General features: G+C 37.1%; 1 protein-coding gene across 4 annotated transcripts in view; it reads left to right on the top strand.

The window, feature by feature from the left end:
- Positions 1 to 18,582, top strand: part of PLCH1 (phospholipase C eta 1) — a 109,845-nt gene that overhangs the window by 68,535 nt on the left and 22,728 nt on the right. For 2 of the 4 annotated variants that reach the window (XM_075202025.1, XM_075202024.1), the window contains exons 9-12: positions 2,109 to 2,174; positions 3,678 to 3,760; positions 7,032 to 7,112; positions 7,937 to 8,034. In XM_075202025.1, the coding sequence (XP_075058126.1) occupies positions 2,109 to 2,174; positions 3,678 to 3,760; positions 7,032 to 7,112; positions 7,937 to 8,034 (328 nt within the window). The remainder of the gene's footprint in view (positions 1 to 2,108; positions 2,175 to 3,677; positions 3,761 to 7,031; positions 7,113 to 7,936; positions 8,035 to 18,582) is intronic. The other 2 variants (XM_075202027.1, XM_075202026.1) reach the window with 1 other exon arrangement.

The raw sequence follows: 18,582 nt of genomic DNA, 5'->3' as shown, positions 1-18,582 counted from the left end.
AGCACGCGTTAATGCACCACTAAGAAGGTGTGCTGCGTTGAGTACAACATTAACAATTTAAAAGACAATGGTGGGAATGAGTCACATTTTCCATGGTTCTATGTTTAATGTACATTTCAAGCATTGCTTTGGGCTGAAAAGTGCAGAAGCTACGGATAGGTGTGAACGAGCCCTAAGACAATCAGCCATGATTCTCACATCGTGAAACAAATCAAGGTTTGTTCAAGTTAGAGACCAGACATTTTCCGATAGTTACATCTTTACAATGTCTAGTATAATTTCTAAATATATTTTTTCTTTTAACAATATTTTTTGAACAGTCCAAATGCCTTTTGAAAAATTCTGAACTGGTGTATTTACAAAATAACTGCACTATAGTTATTATGTAGGTGCCATGTTGTGTAGTGCAGGGAACATTGGAGATTGAAACATGTTTGTTGTGGTTCCTGTAGACAGAAGCTGTTTTTTTGGCATTGTGAATATATTCAGCATAGGACTCTGTCCTACGGGCTTTGTTGCAGTAAAATTCAGATTGCTTGATAAAGACAGCATCTGTCTCTACATTGTTTGGCTTTTACTGCTGCTGGCAAATTAACAAATGTTTAAAGCATCAAACTGTGTAAAAACCTGGATGTGCCCTGTTTATACTCCACCTGTTGCTATAATTAGGTGATTATAGATAAACATATTCTTTCTTATGAATTGTTGTCATTCTAAAATTCATCTTTTAAATTCTTTTTGTACTTGCTATCTGGAATAAACTTGCTTGTGACATTTTACTAGTAGTAGAACACTTTTTTCAATAACATCACTAAATGCTGAATTCTGATTTTTTTTTAAAATGTATTTATTTGAATCATATTCATTCACAATACTACGTGGGTCATATCATTGTATAGCCTACAGTACCTGACATTATAGCATATTTGCAAACTGTAAATAATGTTTTAATTAATTAAAGCAAATTTTCATCTGTGCGATGGATAAATGCACTGATTACGTACCTTGGTAGTCATTATTAAGTAATTAATTGTTAATTTCTTTACGATCAAAGAGTGATACTGTACTTTGCAAATGTGTTTTGGGAGCAGATAGACTAATTGAAATGTGAGTACTGAAAAATAACTGTAGAGTTTACCTGCCTAGAGGTATGGCATTATTTATCCATCGTTACATTCCTTGTATATTAAACTGAAAAAATGAAACCGGTTAGGGAGATGTTTATGTAAATATGCATCTATATTGGAGGGCGAAGCATCACACCGGCCAGAGGTTGGAATGGGATCTGCAGACAGCGGATTTGTCATGTTAAGGATTCATGCAACTTCTGCTGAGTGTGTGACGCACTGTAGAGACAACCTCACTGAATAAATTACTTGAGCTGGAGAGGCTTTTCAGCTCATGAGATTTTTTAGCTACTGTCAAAGATATAAATAAACATCTCTATTTTAGCAGAGTTAACGTCTAAAAAAGCTATTTACAGAGGTTCACATGATTAGTGAGAATCCCAACCATACACTGATGAGCTTCAAAGAGGGTGAAACTGCTGACTGTAGCATGTACTCTTTAATGACAACTCATGCTATGGAAATAATTACTTGCATATGATAAAGCAAACGATTGTGAGTGAGTGAATACCTACATCTGTATGTAATAATAATAATAGAAAAATAGCTTTGGTTGTAGGTGTAAGATGTGAACCAGTGACAATGAAGACACTCTAATTCGTGGCACGCTAACCCTGTCGCTCCATTGTGTAACAATGGTAGCGTGGCATAGTTAACTTTGGGAAATGTCCAATAGTGCCATCCATCTAAACCAGTGTTGGCTAACTTGTGACACTCCAGGTGTTGTGAAACTACAAGTCCCAGCATACCCTTCCAGCAATAAGCTGCTATATATGGCAAAGCATGCTGGGACTTGTAGTTTCACAACACCTGGAGTGTCACAGGTTAGCCAACACTGATCTAAACCATCCATCCATTCTTCTGTGCATTGCAGTCATTTTAATATGCATTGATAAATAAAATGAAGACTATTGCATTTTAATTTGTTGAAACAATACTTATGTGAATATTTAATTATTACTTTACCAATTTCATACACAGAATTCAGATACAAAAGATCGAAGTAAATCCAAAAGGTCATCAATGGGTAACATTGCAAAGCATAAGGTAAGCATAGACTGCTGCGTAGTACTGTGCAGACAATATGCCACAACTGGCCTTTAAAATTATTCAAGTGCTAAAAGATTTGAATGGCAATGTATGTTTTTTTAGTAAAATATACACAGGGTTAGGTTGTTTTTTTAACTATACAAGAATATATAATAGAACACGCTATTTAAAGCTGAAAGTATTAGATAATTAATGGCTGGCGCTTATGTTATGCTGGCCAGGCTATGATATCTGTATGTGGTACCAAAATAACCGCGATACTCAATAATAATCCAATCCATCATCAATTGGATCATTATCAGGTGTCTTGGTAAATAAAGTTGGAACACGACCGCGGATAACTTATAGTGGGCCTGTTTGTATGGACGTCTTTTGATTGCAGTAACAGGATTCTGTGACATTGTAGAAGACCCAGCTACTCTGGTCAAGTGCCGAATGTTCAGATCTAGGGGTAAATGTATGAACATGTGGGTTCTTCAACACCCGCGTTTTCGGCGATTAAATTTCAAGCAGCGCTGCATTGTAAAGTTTCCCTTTACAATGCAGCGCCGCTTGAAAATTTAATCGCTGAACACGCGGGTGTTGGAGAACCCGCATGTTCATACATTTACCCCCTAGTGTCATTTGACCACTTATGTACATGGCCAAAATGGACGCCAAGCGGCAGGATCCTGTGTGTGGCCAGAATGAAAGTGAATAGCTTTGGTTTTAGCCGATGCAACACTGAATGTGCAGAGCCAGTGAGAATGTAGACATGGGTGATATTACTGAGATAATATTATCCTAATATTGCAGATAAAGATTGGTTATTGGGTTATTGATGAACTGCAGATTCCAGTCAGTGAAGGCTGAGTTGGTTAAACTACTATTAGTCTACACTAAATAATGTTTTGCAATGACAGATATTTATTTTCTATTTTTAGGAAGTATGTTATTTGCTATCTTAAGTTCTTACTTAAAGTACATTTATAAAGGAAAACATCAAAGAAGAACTTTGCCTGCAGATTCAATTGTCCAGGCAAATTTGATTATCTTCATTGTTCTTGGATATGACAACCGTTCATTCATGTCTTTCTTTGGACATAATAGTATCTACACAGCAAATTTGTTATGTATAAGGAAAGAAAATATAACCTCATCTGCCTGTATAGTAGAATATACCAAAGCTGGCCTTTCCCTGTAATCACTGTTGTTCTAGCAATCAGTTGCTCCTATCTACTTCTGTATAACATTGTTTCCTAGAAGTAAAACAAATTATGCACATATAGGGTGGAATTAAATTGCCGGTGATATAGCGCACGAACATCGAGACGCGCACATTGCTGGCAATTATGGTAGAAATCTTCACTCAGTTTTTTCTCGCACCTCTGTGGGGTGCAATTAAAAATGAGCAGAGTTTTCTGTCAAATCTCCGTCGGGAAGTGTCTCACGAATGTTCCGGAGACACTTTATGGCTAATTGAACTATCCCTTAGATATTTGTTCATTGTTTGTTCTGCAGAGAACTGCAAAATCCAGATCAAAATCTTGCAGCACCGATGAAGATGAAGATTCCCCTCCAAGGGAGTCAGGGCAGATGCACAGGTCAGAGTTCCTACCAGCAAGTCCAGAATCCTTTGCAGTATTGTGATCATGTGGTAGTGATTGGAATATCTTCTCATGTATATAATAATTTATGCTTCTTGTTAGCTAGCATTAGCTCCGTATAAGTGTTGACCTTAGACATTCAAATGTATGATATCTAGCTCACTTCTAAAAGCACAATGCCTCACATTATGAGTAAATGATTAAAGATCCCACTGTGCTTCAGTATTATCCCTCCTTTAATTAAGACATGCTATTCTTTTAAAGCAGAGCTCTTAAGGGAACACTACCAACAAAACCTGAAACTGTTTCTTATATATTATAACTTAATTTTGTTGCAATGAGTAAACTATTTGATGGGAGGATATATGAAATTTTGAAAACATCAGGTTAACATCAAGGATAATATAACTATTGTGCAATTTTCCACTGTGCAAGCTAAAAAGAAGATGACATACAGACCTGATGTAATTGTTGTATTTTTCAGAACCTCTTGATTTCATTTTATATGATTTGTTTTGTTGCATTTCTAGCTCTGTAATCATCTTGCTCATTCACGCATCATCTAATACATCAAATCACCTGTGCAACTGGTAAAAACTATTCTAATCTGACTGGTTATTCCTTTAAAAAGAAAGAAACTTAAAAAAAAAACAGCAATAATCCTACAGACCTACAGCATTGTTGGAAACGTGCTATCATTATAAGGGCACTGTAATCATAGGAACTAACTCCAATAGCTAGGTTTAGATGTATAACAAAACCAGACTTAATTTAAAAAAAAATCACATTTATTATTTATCATTAACAGGGAATCTTACATATATTTTTTAAAGTAGAATTCAATAGTGTCACAATAGTCATAGCAGCCCATGGACCATGAATTGCGTATTTGTGCAGGGCAATGTGGATGCAGTTTGTGGTGAATCTCGTCATCATGCCCCCACCCATTTCCCTAAGGTGCAGGAAGGGAGGTCTTTTCTTAAAGAACGGAATGCAATTACAATTTATTGTTACTATTTTTACCTTATATTCTTTTTTTTTTTTTTTTGTGTTTGTTTTTGTACCTTATGTCTATGTTGCTGCAATAAGCAGAACTAGAAAACTAGTCCCTTTTGATTATTATTAATAAATAAGCATGAATATGTTTAAACTCAGTTTCAAGTTTTAATATTATATACAGTCTAAATATTGGGACATCGACACATTTCTCATATTTTGGGCTCTATACACCACCACAATGGATTTGAAATGAAACTAACAAGATGTGCTTTAACTGCAGACTTTCAGCTTTAATTTTAAATATGAGAATTGTGTCAATGTCCCAATATTTATGGACTTGACTGTACACTTGCTTCCCTTCCCCATTAAATAAATTGAACTTGGCAGGCAAGCAGTCATGCTTTTTTTTTTTACTTTAAAAGAATATTGCTGCAAAACAATGAATCCTTAATGCTGCAGTTAAGATAATACATTTTAGTGTTGGTTTCCAAACAGTACACAATTAGTAGCCATGTTTGCAAACGACCTACTTACCAATTGAGGGATAGAAAAAGGAAGTAAATTGATTTGGCACACTCACCTATGCAAAGGGATTTCTTTGGGTTTTATATAATAACCTTAAGATATGTCATTGCTATTTTTTGTAAAAACCTGGTATGACATTACATCAATGTTTCTGCAATATTAATATAAAGTTTAAAAGCAGACATTAGATGTAGCTTATTATTATTATTATTATTATTATTAATATTATTATATTTTCTTTATGTATTTATAAAGATTTGACATAGCAGAACTGATTCCAATGCTATTCAATGTATGTTTATTAAGTACTTTGAAAGTAAGTAAATTGAAACTAAACAAAATCATCAATGTGATAATGTCACTAACCTTGATTATTACTTGCTGTTTGCAAGATATGTTTTGATACAGATAAGGAAAATAGCTAAATATATATTTATACTGGAGATATAGATACAAACACTAGCTTCAACCTCGGTCAGCAACGCTATATTGTCACCACCAAGCCAAACACAAGTATGGGTAGTAATTAATTGGGCTTTATCAAGCACAGCCAACCCCTTCATCTTGTCCAATATGTCTTACCTTGTCTCTCTCGTTACTATTTACTTTGTCTCTTTTTTTCTGATCCACTATTCAATCAGGTTACATACTAAGGTTGACATGGATATCATAATAAAAGGATTATTATCCAGATTAACATAAATGTGTATACTAGGAAGTGTTTATTCATAACAAACATAAGATATTAATAGAAAATATTTGCATACCAGTGCTCATTGCCCTGATCTAGCTCTAGGAATAATATCACTAATTGTCACCAATGCCAATATCACTAATTGTCACCAATGCCATTATCACTAATTGTCATTCATCCAGCTTAGTGTTGGACACTCATGGTGCACTCATGTTACAGATCACAGTTGTGCAGAGTTTGTTTTTATATGGTGTCTGACCATTGATCTCTGACCTCCAGTTGCAACTTAAATGGAGAATAAAATAGGGTTCATTGATTCCTATGAAATGATCCTTATTAAAGTGCATGTACTGTGCCACGTGTATAACATTGTATGTAACCTAATGGATTTAATGACCATTTTCTACATACTTGCAAAATAGCCTGACTGGTATATAATATGATCACTGATGCTGGAGGCCAACACGAGCCTTTAAATTTACAACCATATAAATCCTGACAACTGCTATGTGAATGTGACAGTAGTGTGTATAAAAATCAGCAGATTCACTATAAAACACCCATTTATCCTAGCCAACCCCATAACATGTGTACAGGATCCGTGTCGGCTGACAGTAACTGCCTTTCCATCTCTGTGTGATATAAGGGCATGTCTTAGTTACAGCAGGGTAGTCCTAGTTTAGCATTTTGTATTAATTTTCATCAGTGGCGTATAAAAATTGCCTGCTACCCTGGAGCTGGCTGAAAATCACATACTTGCATTCCATTTCTGTCCTTCCAATTCATCTTCCTCACCTCTCTTGACTGGTAGAGAATGAGAATTGATTACTTTGTATTTGTACTGCACCAGCCTGGCATCAGGTATATTGTAGGTTATTAGCACACAATCCAATTGATGTGTTCAGCAATCATTTTCTACCAGTCCTGCTTTGTGTTCTGTATTCCGTGATAACTGCTCTGCACTGTAACTCTTTCCTAGCTCTTGAGAAATATTGGAAATGAATGGGGTGGGCCGGGGAAATTCAAATCCTTGCTTCCTGATTGCTGTAGGTGGAGCCAAGCTACATACGGTATCTTGCTTACTTGTGCTTGGATTGGTGGAGAAGAGGATTTTGAAAACGCTCACTACAGGTAAGAGACTATACCAGAAAGTAGTATTATATTCCATGTCATTCAGAGATATCCTTACATGTTAGTTTTCTGATTACAGCTTGTTGAATTTTATGCTACAGTATTAACGTACAAACATTTATTAAACAATAGGAGAGAATTTGGTCTTGAATGATTCCCCTTGGTAAATAAAACAGGGCACCATTAAGGGTATCTCCATTTTATCAAATAAATATCTTTAGCTTGCAATGCATATTTTCCCCTTATGCCCAATTTACAGGGAAATGGGGAATTGGGTTTTACCTAATTTGGCACATAACAGGAAATATGAGGTGGATTTTATGACCTTGGCAAACATCAAATAATGTGCAGGCCTCAGTTTTTATTTACAAATATGTGAGAACTTTACCTAGGCAGCTAAAAGTGTGCGTGCACATTACAAAAGGTTTACTTTAATGAAGACACCAAGTAGTTGAGTAGTTTTGTTCTACAGACCATTTGGCTGAACAGTTATTTATAATACTCTTTAATAATCTCAATCTTACTTTTCTTGCTATCTAGATTTGTATCAGATAGCAGGATAAATATAGCTATAGTCCATTATCTAAGAGTTGGGGTTCCATTTAGATTATTGACCCTTTGACGTCATCCCTTAAATGGAGAATTTGTGTTATTTTGTGCCCGATCTCTTAATCAGATTAGCTTTGAATAGTTTGGCAATGGTGCTCCACTTGTATGTTGGGTGCAATTCTTACATATATGTGTTATCTGTGTCACTCAGTATGCAATAATGACTGTTTTCAAAATTTGAATTACAAATATTTTCTTTTAATATAACTTAACAGATTGGGCCGTCGGAGGAAAACTATGAAATTATGTCGAGCCTTATCTGATCTGGTTGTGTACACAAACTCAGTAGCTGCACAGGACATCATGGATGATGGTGAGATGTTACCTAGATTGTATATGATTTGAACAAAAGCATTATTTTGTTTTGAGTTGTTTGTTTTTTATCCTTACATTTGATATTATGTGGGTTATCAGCCTGACATATGTTTTGGAGTATAGAGAAATAGTTTTGCTGAGCAAAGCCAAGTTTAGACTGGTCAAACAGATCAGTATTATAGTCCTGCGGGAATCAGTCGTTGTCGTAGCAGAAGGAAAAACTCCAGATCATCTGTTTTGAGACTTACGTCTCCCAAATAATTCATTCCCAAATAATTCCTCTTTTCTGAATATGCATTTGTGTAATCCAATAAAGGCCTATGATATTTTCTGGCCTTTTGATTGAGCACTATTCAACTTTTAACAGTGTTGAGTCAATCTGTTTAAAATATTTCCTCACTGGCCATGAATGTTTTGGGATGTGGCTTTAACTGTTTTTGATTGAGTAGGGTAGAAAATATGTCATCACATTTTACCTAGCACAGTGGTTGTCCTTTCAAGATTTTCTCTCATTATTTTTTCAGCATGCATGGGTTGTTAACCTGTACTCTTATATCCTATACACAGTTTTTATCGGTCTTTAATGAATCCTTCATCTGTTGTCATATTTATGGCAATTGCTGCCCTACATTCTGAAGGACATAACTGTATGCCCTTCTGTTGGTGGCAACTGCTGGTGCATTGTTCTCAACCAAGGCTGGCGGCCACAGTTACAAGCTTCAGTGTGCAGGGTGTAATCCAGCTCAGATAGCGAAAGAGGAAAAAATGTTCTTATAAACACTCTGGTCACACAGGCAAGGTAATCTCTGATTGATTATTATAACATAGATGACCCTTCTGAGGTCCACAGAAGGGTTTCCGTTCTGGGAGAGACTTAAAGGCAAATTTACTACGCTGCCAGTTTCCAACAGTTCTGTAGCGGTTTTGTATTTAGTACGTCTGGAGGAAACCGGCACAATGGTCTAACATTGGCTTATATGTCATTGAGATCCACTCAAAATCATCAAATGGACCTGTACAAAAATAAATAAATATTATTATTATTATTATTATTATTATAAATTTTTATTTATAGGGCGCCACTAGGTATCCGTAGCGCCGTACAGGGACAGACAGAAACACGATACAGGGTGAGACAGCACGGTACAGTTAACAAAAAGCAATAGCAAAATATAAAGGAAAAAAAGTCCAAAAACATACATACATGCACACCATAATGATTTAAATATACACTATACTATGACCTGTATATAGGCCACAGCTTTAATAAAGAACATGTATCTTGTATCCTCATAAGTACTGCAGGCTCTGTTCAAGCAAGCTTACAATCTACAGCCACTAATGTTGCTGGGGTAACAGGTGCTGGAAATTGCACATAATAATATATGGGTTTTGTTGACTATTTATCAGAATGCTGGAAAAAAACAATTGTTTCTTTTTGTGCTTCGGAAATGGCAGAAGACTGACATTTCGCTACCAGAGCTGCTGTTTCACAGTAGTAGCTCATAATTGTGCAAGCTCTGTGCTGCGAGATAAGCCTTTGTTATTTTTAATGATAATTCCTCTTTAATGATAGGAATAATGTTTTCCTACATTGATGACACTCGTGTTAGTTTAAATCCATCACTGGCAATGCAAACCATCATTTCGTTACTTAGCATACAATTTACCATTGTTATGCAAAACCATTATTTCATTATTTAGCACACATTCATCAGTCGTTTATTTATCAGCTAATTGATAGTGCACATATGGAGTAGACAGAGAGACATCTTAAATTATAACTATGAATTATTTATGCGCATGGTTTATTTTTCTGTTGAATGGGCAGCTGTATATAGTATACTGTGAAGGTGAAGAATGCATTCTCTACATATTGTGTGTGTAGATATAAGTAACAACTACTGTAGTAAAGACTTCTAGACACCAAGCTGAATTACTGTTTGTCTTCAGGGTAAGTGTAGCACCCCCTTCTGTATTATGCGTTGTGAGGGTGTATATATATATATATATATTGAATGATGCAGATGCTGCTCACCTCTCTACTCGGTTTTCAGTGTCTCCTCCCGAATCGCTGCTTTCTCTTCTGGGGGGTGTTCTAAAGATACACCAGGGGGAGATTCGGGAAACAGCTTTGTGATTTTATAGAAAAATATACTTTGGTATAATTTGAAATAATAGTGTGAACAATACAATACAGTAATAAGGCAGTGTGGATAAAAGTGGAGTACCACTTCTTACTATGAACACCAGGTTAACACAATAACTCGCAATACATCAATAATATTACCAGCATACAACATAAACATTAATTGTCACAGCCTTATACACCAGACCAATATATCATATATTAACGTTACTGGCTCCTGATAGTGGAATTATCTCAAAGGGTGAATGCATATATATCTACTTATATTTTTACCATATACTGCCAAACACACACACTGACAGCACTCAAACACACCACACAGATGGAGCAGTGCACTGCAAGTTGGGGCCCTTCTGTATGGATGGAACCAGAATGTGTCCAAATTTGCAGCATTTAGAGGTCTTTAAATCACTTAAAGTAAAGTCCAACAGTCACAGTATGCAAACCTTCCTGTAGCAACATCTGTAAAATCCTCAGCTTGTATCCTTGCTTTTTGTATCCTGGGACTTGTAGTTCCACAACTTTAACACCAGAGATATCACCTTGTGGTATAAACTCAAATGCTGCTTAAACAAACACTTGTTGCACATTTACCTGCCCACCCATCTATCCCTGACACTTCAGCCCTTGTGGCCAGATATAGTCCAAACCCTACTTGAACAATAACATATAGGTATATTAACCAGTTACTTATCTGCACCAGTATATGAACTTGATTTTCTCCAAAATAGTTGACTTGCAAAATGTCCTTCTTTGAAGGTGCATGCAAACCTCCTCCTACAGCTTCAAACTGTGGCTTCCAAGAAGACTGTCTGTTCTCTCTGCTCAGACCACCAATCCAGTGCCCTTCTGCTTAGGGTCACCTATCTGGACTTGACACACACCTCAGTCTCTCTCAGGCTGCTATTCTCTCTCCCTCTTCCCCTGCTCTCTGGTTTCTCAGTCTTGTTAGGCTCCGCCCCCTTTTCACAGTAGCCTTGTGGGTGATGTAGTTTCTCTTCCTGGACTGGTAAATGACAATATCCATATCTTTTGTTACTGATGCAATTGTGACTAGTAACCCCTGGATGCTCAAGTCTAACTGCAGCATCCCCAGTGGTTACATAGGTATATATGGGTGCTCTTCCCACTAGACCGATGTCTCTACCCTCTAGTTATAAAAGTCATTGTCAGTTGAGATATACTCAATAAAATGCCCTGAGTTTTCAAACAGGCTGTCAGAATGTTTGTGTCTGATGTGACATCACATCTCTGCTAGACCATTTTTGCACACTTGTGGACATATAGAAAAATGAGCATCCAATGTGGAGTTACTAAACTTGACATTTGATTAAAATTCTAACTCTGGATCAATTAAGAAAACATCAACTTTCCCACAGTTGTAGAGAGAGTGTGCTGTACAGCCAGATCAGTGGGAACAGCTTACAGTTCCATACTGTGGTCTTGCAGGATAGACGGATGAGAAGAGAACAGGCAAGGGTAATAGGAATCAACGTTAGGGAGAGGTCCTCCTTGTACCAATTGGAGAAGGAATAACTGTGGTTAAGTTTGCTCACCATACAATAATAACACTGAAAACCCCAGAGGAAATGCCAACCACCGCTCTTATGACTGTTCACTTTGCCTGCCTGCGTCTCCTGGCATAAAAAACAACCGGGGACTTGATAGTGAAGAAAATCTGTGGCTCAATAATAATGTGTAAAACTCTGCACTGTATTATATGTGACAAATGGGGAATAGTAAGTAAAAAAAAGAAACCAGAAGTAGATCTAAAAGCTTCCTGTGTACATAAAAATCCTCACAGTCCCAGACATAAGCTCACCAATTGCCACAGGTGACCAGGAGGAAGGTGAAGGCAGTAGGAGGAAGTTACTTTTTTCCGCAGTATCCTCTTGCGGCCATTCTCTCTTGGAATGTCTGCCTTGTAACAGGGGCCTGTTGTTACCTAGTACAAGTGCACCCAAGCAAACCTAAGAAAAGCTCAGTATAACTCGGTCAATAACTCTTTGAGTCATACCAGTGTATCCTTGTCTGGGTGAGCAGTGTTTATAGTCCTGATATAATTTGGAAATGATAGAATGCTCATTATATATCCAGTGATGTATTATGAATATTATATGTCACTTATTTCACTTGTTCTTAGTAATCACTTATCCATATCCAAAATCAGTCTCTAGAAAATGATTATTATCCCTTAAGCTGTGTACATTAATATTTATAAAGATTAATTTTAGTTCAATTGAATGTCAGGTTGGGTAGTTATAGTAGCTTTTGAATATTACACGCAAATTGTATTATCAGGTACAATGGTCATGACATTTATAATTAGATGTAATGTTCTATGTCTGCGTAGAGGGTCATAGTATTGTATTATAATCGTCATATAATCAGGTCATGTTGGGTAGTTGCAGTGTCCTTGTCTAATCTTCATGTTCAATGGTCATGTTAGCACAGGATTTAGCGCAATTGTATTATGATTATGTGCATTGATCGTTTGGGTATGTCTTATGTCCTGTGTAGAGAGTACTGCACATAATACATGCAGTTCATAGGCACTATATTCACTAAGTGATAGTGACTTAAACCCAATAATGGTCATTTATGATACTGCAGCCTCAAAATGTCATTGCGGCTATTTTTGTGTAAATGCATGCGGTTGTGCGTTTTCATAGTTTTGCATGTACTGCTTGGAGGAGTTAGGAAAATCAGGCGGTTTCTGAATAATTGTGGGCTAGGCGTGCTTGTGTACATAAGTCCCAATGTCCTCTCACTTTTATGATTTATTTGACACAAATTTTACTTGAGACTTAATATTTTCAGAGCAAAATGGAAACCTGTAGTAGCCCACAAGCAAAAGGCAACGCAGAGCATGTTTTATGGGGTCAATTTTAAAATCCAGAACATGGGCATGTTTCTTGTAATGGGTAAGGCGGATATTGGGTGCATTTCTCCATCATAAAGGACCTTCATTGAATTATTGTAAAATACATTGTCTTATGAGGGTGTATACAAAGCTTTTACATCCTCTCTTGAAGAGTATGCACTTAAGGAAGCCTTTATGGACAAATCAGATATGTGTCCCTCTTCAATCAAGTGGTCCAATAACATTAATTAAGAAACCATTGAGTCAGGGGAGACTTTTTTATTTTTCCCCAGAGATTGCACTAGGTTTTTAACAAAATATTCTATGGGGTATATTTACTAAACTGTGGGTTTGAAAAAGTGGAGATGTTGCCTATAGCAACCAATCAGATTATAGCTGTCATTTTGTAGAATGCACTAAATAAATGTAATCTAGAATCTAATTGGCTGCTATAGGCAACATCTCCACTGTTTCAAACCTGCAGTTTTGTAATATGTGTTAGTTATTTAGTAATAAATCTAATTTTCATTCTATCACTTTTTGTTAGTATAAATGATATTACTTTAGCATTTTTGAACTATAGAGGTCAGCACTGCTTTTTTCTTTTTTTTATACCAAGATTGGCTTTGTTCATTTCTAAATTATGTTTACATTTTTGTGGATTTAGTTGGATTTAAAGTGTTTTCTGCAGAAACAAAAGAAGCTTTGCCATTGTTTTGGTCCAAGCTTTGAGCTTTTATCTTAATTGCATGTTTTGCTGACATAGATCCAAACAATGCAGCTTATCTTTGTAAGCAAGACAAATGCTTATTTTTACATCATACTAGGAGGCAGCCTTGCTTAAAATGCTTGCACAAAAGCAATTTCTCTTCCATACAAAGGTATGTGGAGCTACTAAAGCTCAGTGTTACCCTGAACATTTGTAAATATCTGAATGTGACAATGTGTTCTAGAAGGGAAATTAATTATGATCTGTTCTTTCATAGTCCACCTCTTAATTACAAAACAAATGATAAGAGATAGAACAGGTGCAGTGCTGGATATATAAACTCCTGAAATATGCCTAGTAGTTGTCCAATTGTGTGATCCAAAACAATGAAGTAATCTCTTTTCTGCTAAACCGGCCCTCGTATATAATGTATGTATGTGTGTATGTATATATATATATATATATATATATATATATATATATATATATATATATATATATATATATATATATATATATATATGTACATACATACATGTGGTATGCCAGCTACTATGAGATCCATCCAATGTAATAGAGTGCAAGGGAAATCGTATCACGACCTCCCTTCCGCTAGGGGTATAGTTGGTGACATAAGTAGCAGCAGACTACAGTTTGAAATAAGGTTTTTTTGAACCACATGAGACCGCCCATTCCCCTGCATCTCCATTGCAAGTGAACCGTTTTTAATTCTCTCCACTTACAGAGCACTCACCTTACCACCATCTCCCCTTATTTTCACAAACTCCTTCCATTCTTATAGCTGCTTCTACAGCACACATCTGGGAAGGAGCAAAGCCTGTTGTCAGCAGTGTAACTGAAGCTAAGAACAATGTGATAGGCGAAGGAGTCAGTCCTCAGCCTTACAGTGAAGTAGAGAAAGGGAACAGGGGAAAACTAAGCAACATTGACACAACAATTAAAGCCAATGGGAAAATTATTATTAGTTCTCCTTTCATTTCATTATCATCCGATATTTATATAGCGCCACTAATTCTGCAGCGCTGCACAGAGAACTCACTCACATCAGTCCCTGCCCCATTGGAGCTTACAGTCTAAATTCCCTAACACACACACACACACACACACACACACAGATTGAGACTAGGGTCAATTTGAAAGCGGAACACCCGGAGGAAACCCACACAAACACAGGGAGAACATGCAAACTCCACACAGTTAAGACCATAGTTGGGAATTGAACTAATGACAGTGGCGGATCCAGGGGGGGGGGGGGGGCGATCAGGGCATTCGCCGCCCCCCCCCCCCCCAGCAGCAAAAAGCTAGGTCCCAGCCGCCGATTAAAATTGGAGGGGCGGGGCTAAGTGTGAGCGGGGGCGGGGCTAAATGTGGGCCAGCCAATCAGAATGGTCCCAGCCGGCGACCACAATGGGAGGGGGCGGGGCCAATCGCGGGCGGAAGGCGGGGTTAACGCAGGCCAGCCAATCAGAGCAAAGGAGGGGCGTGATTATGCAAAATCGCCCCCCTAAACATAAAGTCTAGATCCGCCCCTGACTAATGACCCCAGTGCTGTGAGACAAAATTGCTAACCACTAAGCCACCATGCTCCATTTGAATGAAAATACCATTATGGTGACTTTACGGAAACCAATGAGTCCGTTCGAGAATTTTAAAGAGAGCTTCCGTACAAAACCGTTACAAAAAGAGAAATATATTGATTTGGGTCCAACATTACCAGTATTGCTATAGAGCTTATAAATGACCTATGATGATACTTCTGGTGCACATACAAGCATGTATCTGTTATAGAACTTGCAGTACACTTTAGTTCGCTACAACCTGTCGAATCAGGGCTGGTCCTGACATAAATGCTGTACACTTTTTTCATAAAATGTTCAGATAATCATAGCATATGTCTATTCCAAAAAGTTTATTTTTATTAACAAAACGGATACTTGGCACAACTGTTGCATGGTCAAGATGCATGAATTTTTTTTAAAAACTGGATCTACCATGAACTCTGAGAGAGTGTATTAATGACCATAGAATATGGGCAAATACTTGTTTCATTTTACCAAGTAGTAGTGTTACAACAAATTATCACGCAACATAGACACTATTTATTAGTATACTGCTCCTATACAACAAGGCAGACAAATAGCACTATTATCTGGCTGCATTTTTTTTATTTAAGAAATAGGACAGTGTAACCTACATACACCGATTTCCTTTGATTACATCAATTTACTGTCCTGAGGAAATGCATTATTGTAAGATACTCCTTTGATATAATCAGGTAACCTATTGCTTTGACACTAGCAGGTACAATAAAGTGATTACATTAATTTGTTGAGATCTAGATCTTGCTGTATCACTTTTCAAAAGAGAAAAGATAATGTCTGCTATGCTGTTCTGAATATGAAAGTATTACATGCGTTAATGTTACCAGTAATACAAAAGGGGAATAACAAGTTGATCACAGGAGCATTTTGAAGCGCAGAGTTTTGCCTATCTAGAGGCACTACATCACCATGTCAGAGTTTCTAATCTCTTTCAGGTCAGTGATGTCCTTACTGTTGAACTACGCAGACGTAGGGAGCTTTTCCTGTGTTGAACAGTTATCCATTTAATACAATAAACTGAGTCTTACTCAGCATCTCAAAAGGGTGTTAGCGTTTTTATCTGCTTTAAATGCACTTTTCTTAATTCAACAGGACAACATTCAATTGCATGAAAAGTGGATGAAAAGCAAGTTTACTATTGATGCAATTTTCATGTGATGAGCAGGGCTCCGTTTGATTGAGCAAAAGTGAACCCAGCACGATTTCATCTGTATCTGTCTCTACTGTGTATATTAAACATAAATTCATATGGACGTAAGACGTCCCTATATGAAACCCATATATTATAATGTTTTGCTCCTTTCTGCATCACCACGTCATTCCTCTCCTTGTAAAGAGAATACATTGCAGGGTTCTTATTTTAAAAAACAGCTGGTCCACAGTATGTTATATTTAAGTGTATATGCTTTCAAAAGTTTACTTAATCCATGCCCGAGAATAAGCAGGAATATTTGTGTATGGAATAATTTGCAGTAGGATAGGTTCATTAAAATAGATGAAGATTTTCATAGTTTCCAAGTCTTAAATATTCTGTAAAATATATCAGTATGTGCCTGTCAAGGATGGTTGGGACAAGGAAATCTTGTACAATTCTCTAGAGAGATTTGTTAGCTATTAACTGTACATTATTAAATAATGTTAAGGGATTACTTTTCAGAATAGGAACTATGAGCTTCAGGATGGTACAAGGCGTTAACATGGAATTTATGGGTCTGGATTTTTAGTAGAGATGGGCGGGCTCGGTTCCCAGAGAACCGAACCCACCCTAACTTTGGGTATCCGAGTCTCGGTACTCTCCCACCCGCTCGGAATCCAAATCGAGGCCGAACGTCATCGTGACGTCGTCGGATCTCGTGGCTCGGTTCTCGCGATACTTGAAGATTATAAATACACGCCTCCACAGCAATCCATCGCCATTTGACAGAGTGAGAGAGCAGGGTGTAGTCACAGGCTGATTACAGCAGGGATAGAGAATACAATATTCTGATTCCAATTGTGCTAACAAAAATCGCTAGAGAAGAGAGGAGGATAGAGGAGTTTTTTTTTTCTCAATATTTGGCACTCAAAGTGCTTTTTGTGTGTCCCCCATTATTTTGCCTAAATATTTCTGGCTGTCGAAATTACTATCTGTCAGCAGTATCTACCAAATAATTTTTAGCACTCCCCAGTGCTTTTGGGGTGTCCCCCATAATTGTGCATAAATATTTCTGGCTGTCAAAAGTCATATTTGTCAGCAGTATCTACCAAATAATTTTTAGCACTCCCCAGTGCTTTTGGGGTGTCCCCCATAATTGTGTATAAATATTTCTGGCTGTCAAAAGTCATATTTGTCAGCAGTATCTACCAAATAATTTGTAGCACTACAAGTGCTTTGGGCTCAGAATGGATTCAAAGCAGCCCACATATGAGCAGAATGAGCAACCAGGTTCTGTCACCAGTCCTGATGGTAGTGTTCCCAGTACGTCATCTGGGAAAGGCGATGTCAAACTACACCGTCTTTTGAAATCATCCAAAAAACACACACCAAAAATAAATTTACGCTGTTGAAGCGAAACAAAGTCTAACTGAGGAAAAGTTAACTGCCGATGAAAAAAAAAATTGCCAACATGCCATTCTACACACGCAGTGGCAAAGAGAGAATGAGGCCTTCACCTTTCTTTATTAGTGGCAGATCCAAAAAAGTTACCGAGCCTACAATTGGTGCACAATTACTGTTACGCGTCAAAGCAGAGCTGCAAAGATAACAGTAAGGCATTAGTGCAGGAGTGTCCAACCTTTTAGCTTCCCTGGGCCACATTGGAAGACGACGAGTTGGTTTGGGCCACACATAAGATACACTAACAATAACGATAGCTGATCATCCAAAAAACCATAGAAAACATAGTTAACATATATATATATATATATATATATATATATATATGAGAAATAAAGTGATATATATATATATATATATCCCTTTTTTTCAAATCCCCCTATACTTACCTTTCAATTGCCCTGTTCAAAAAATCCTCTCTAGTTATTATACTATAATCACTTTTTGTATTGTTTCAATGCAATATCAATAAAGTGCATTTAAGCCAGGCATTGTATATCAGGGTGCCCTGACCAGGCCTGCGGTACCTGACATATACATCACTGTGACCCCAAATTGTGACCTGTTTTGCTAATTACACCACTATGTTAGTTAAGGGATAACAACT

The sequence above is a fragment of the Mixophyes fleayi genome, chromosome 3 (assembly GCF_038048845.1).
Source record: "Mixophyes fleayi isolate aMixFle1 chromosome 3, aMixFle1.hap1, whole genome shotgun sequence".
In the NCBI taxonomy this organism is placed as follows: Eukaryota; Metazoa; Chordata; class Amphibia; order Anura; family Limnodynastidae; genus Mixophyes; species Mixophyes fleayi.
The sequence above is the reverse complement of the archived record's forward strand: the minus strand, read 5'-3'. Positions and strand labels throughout refer to the sequence as shown.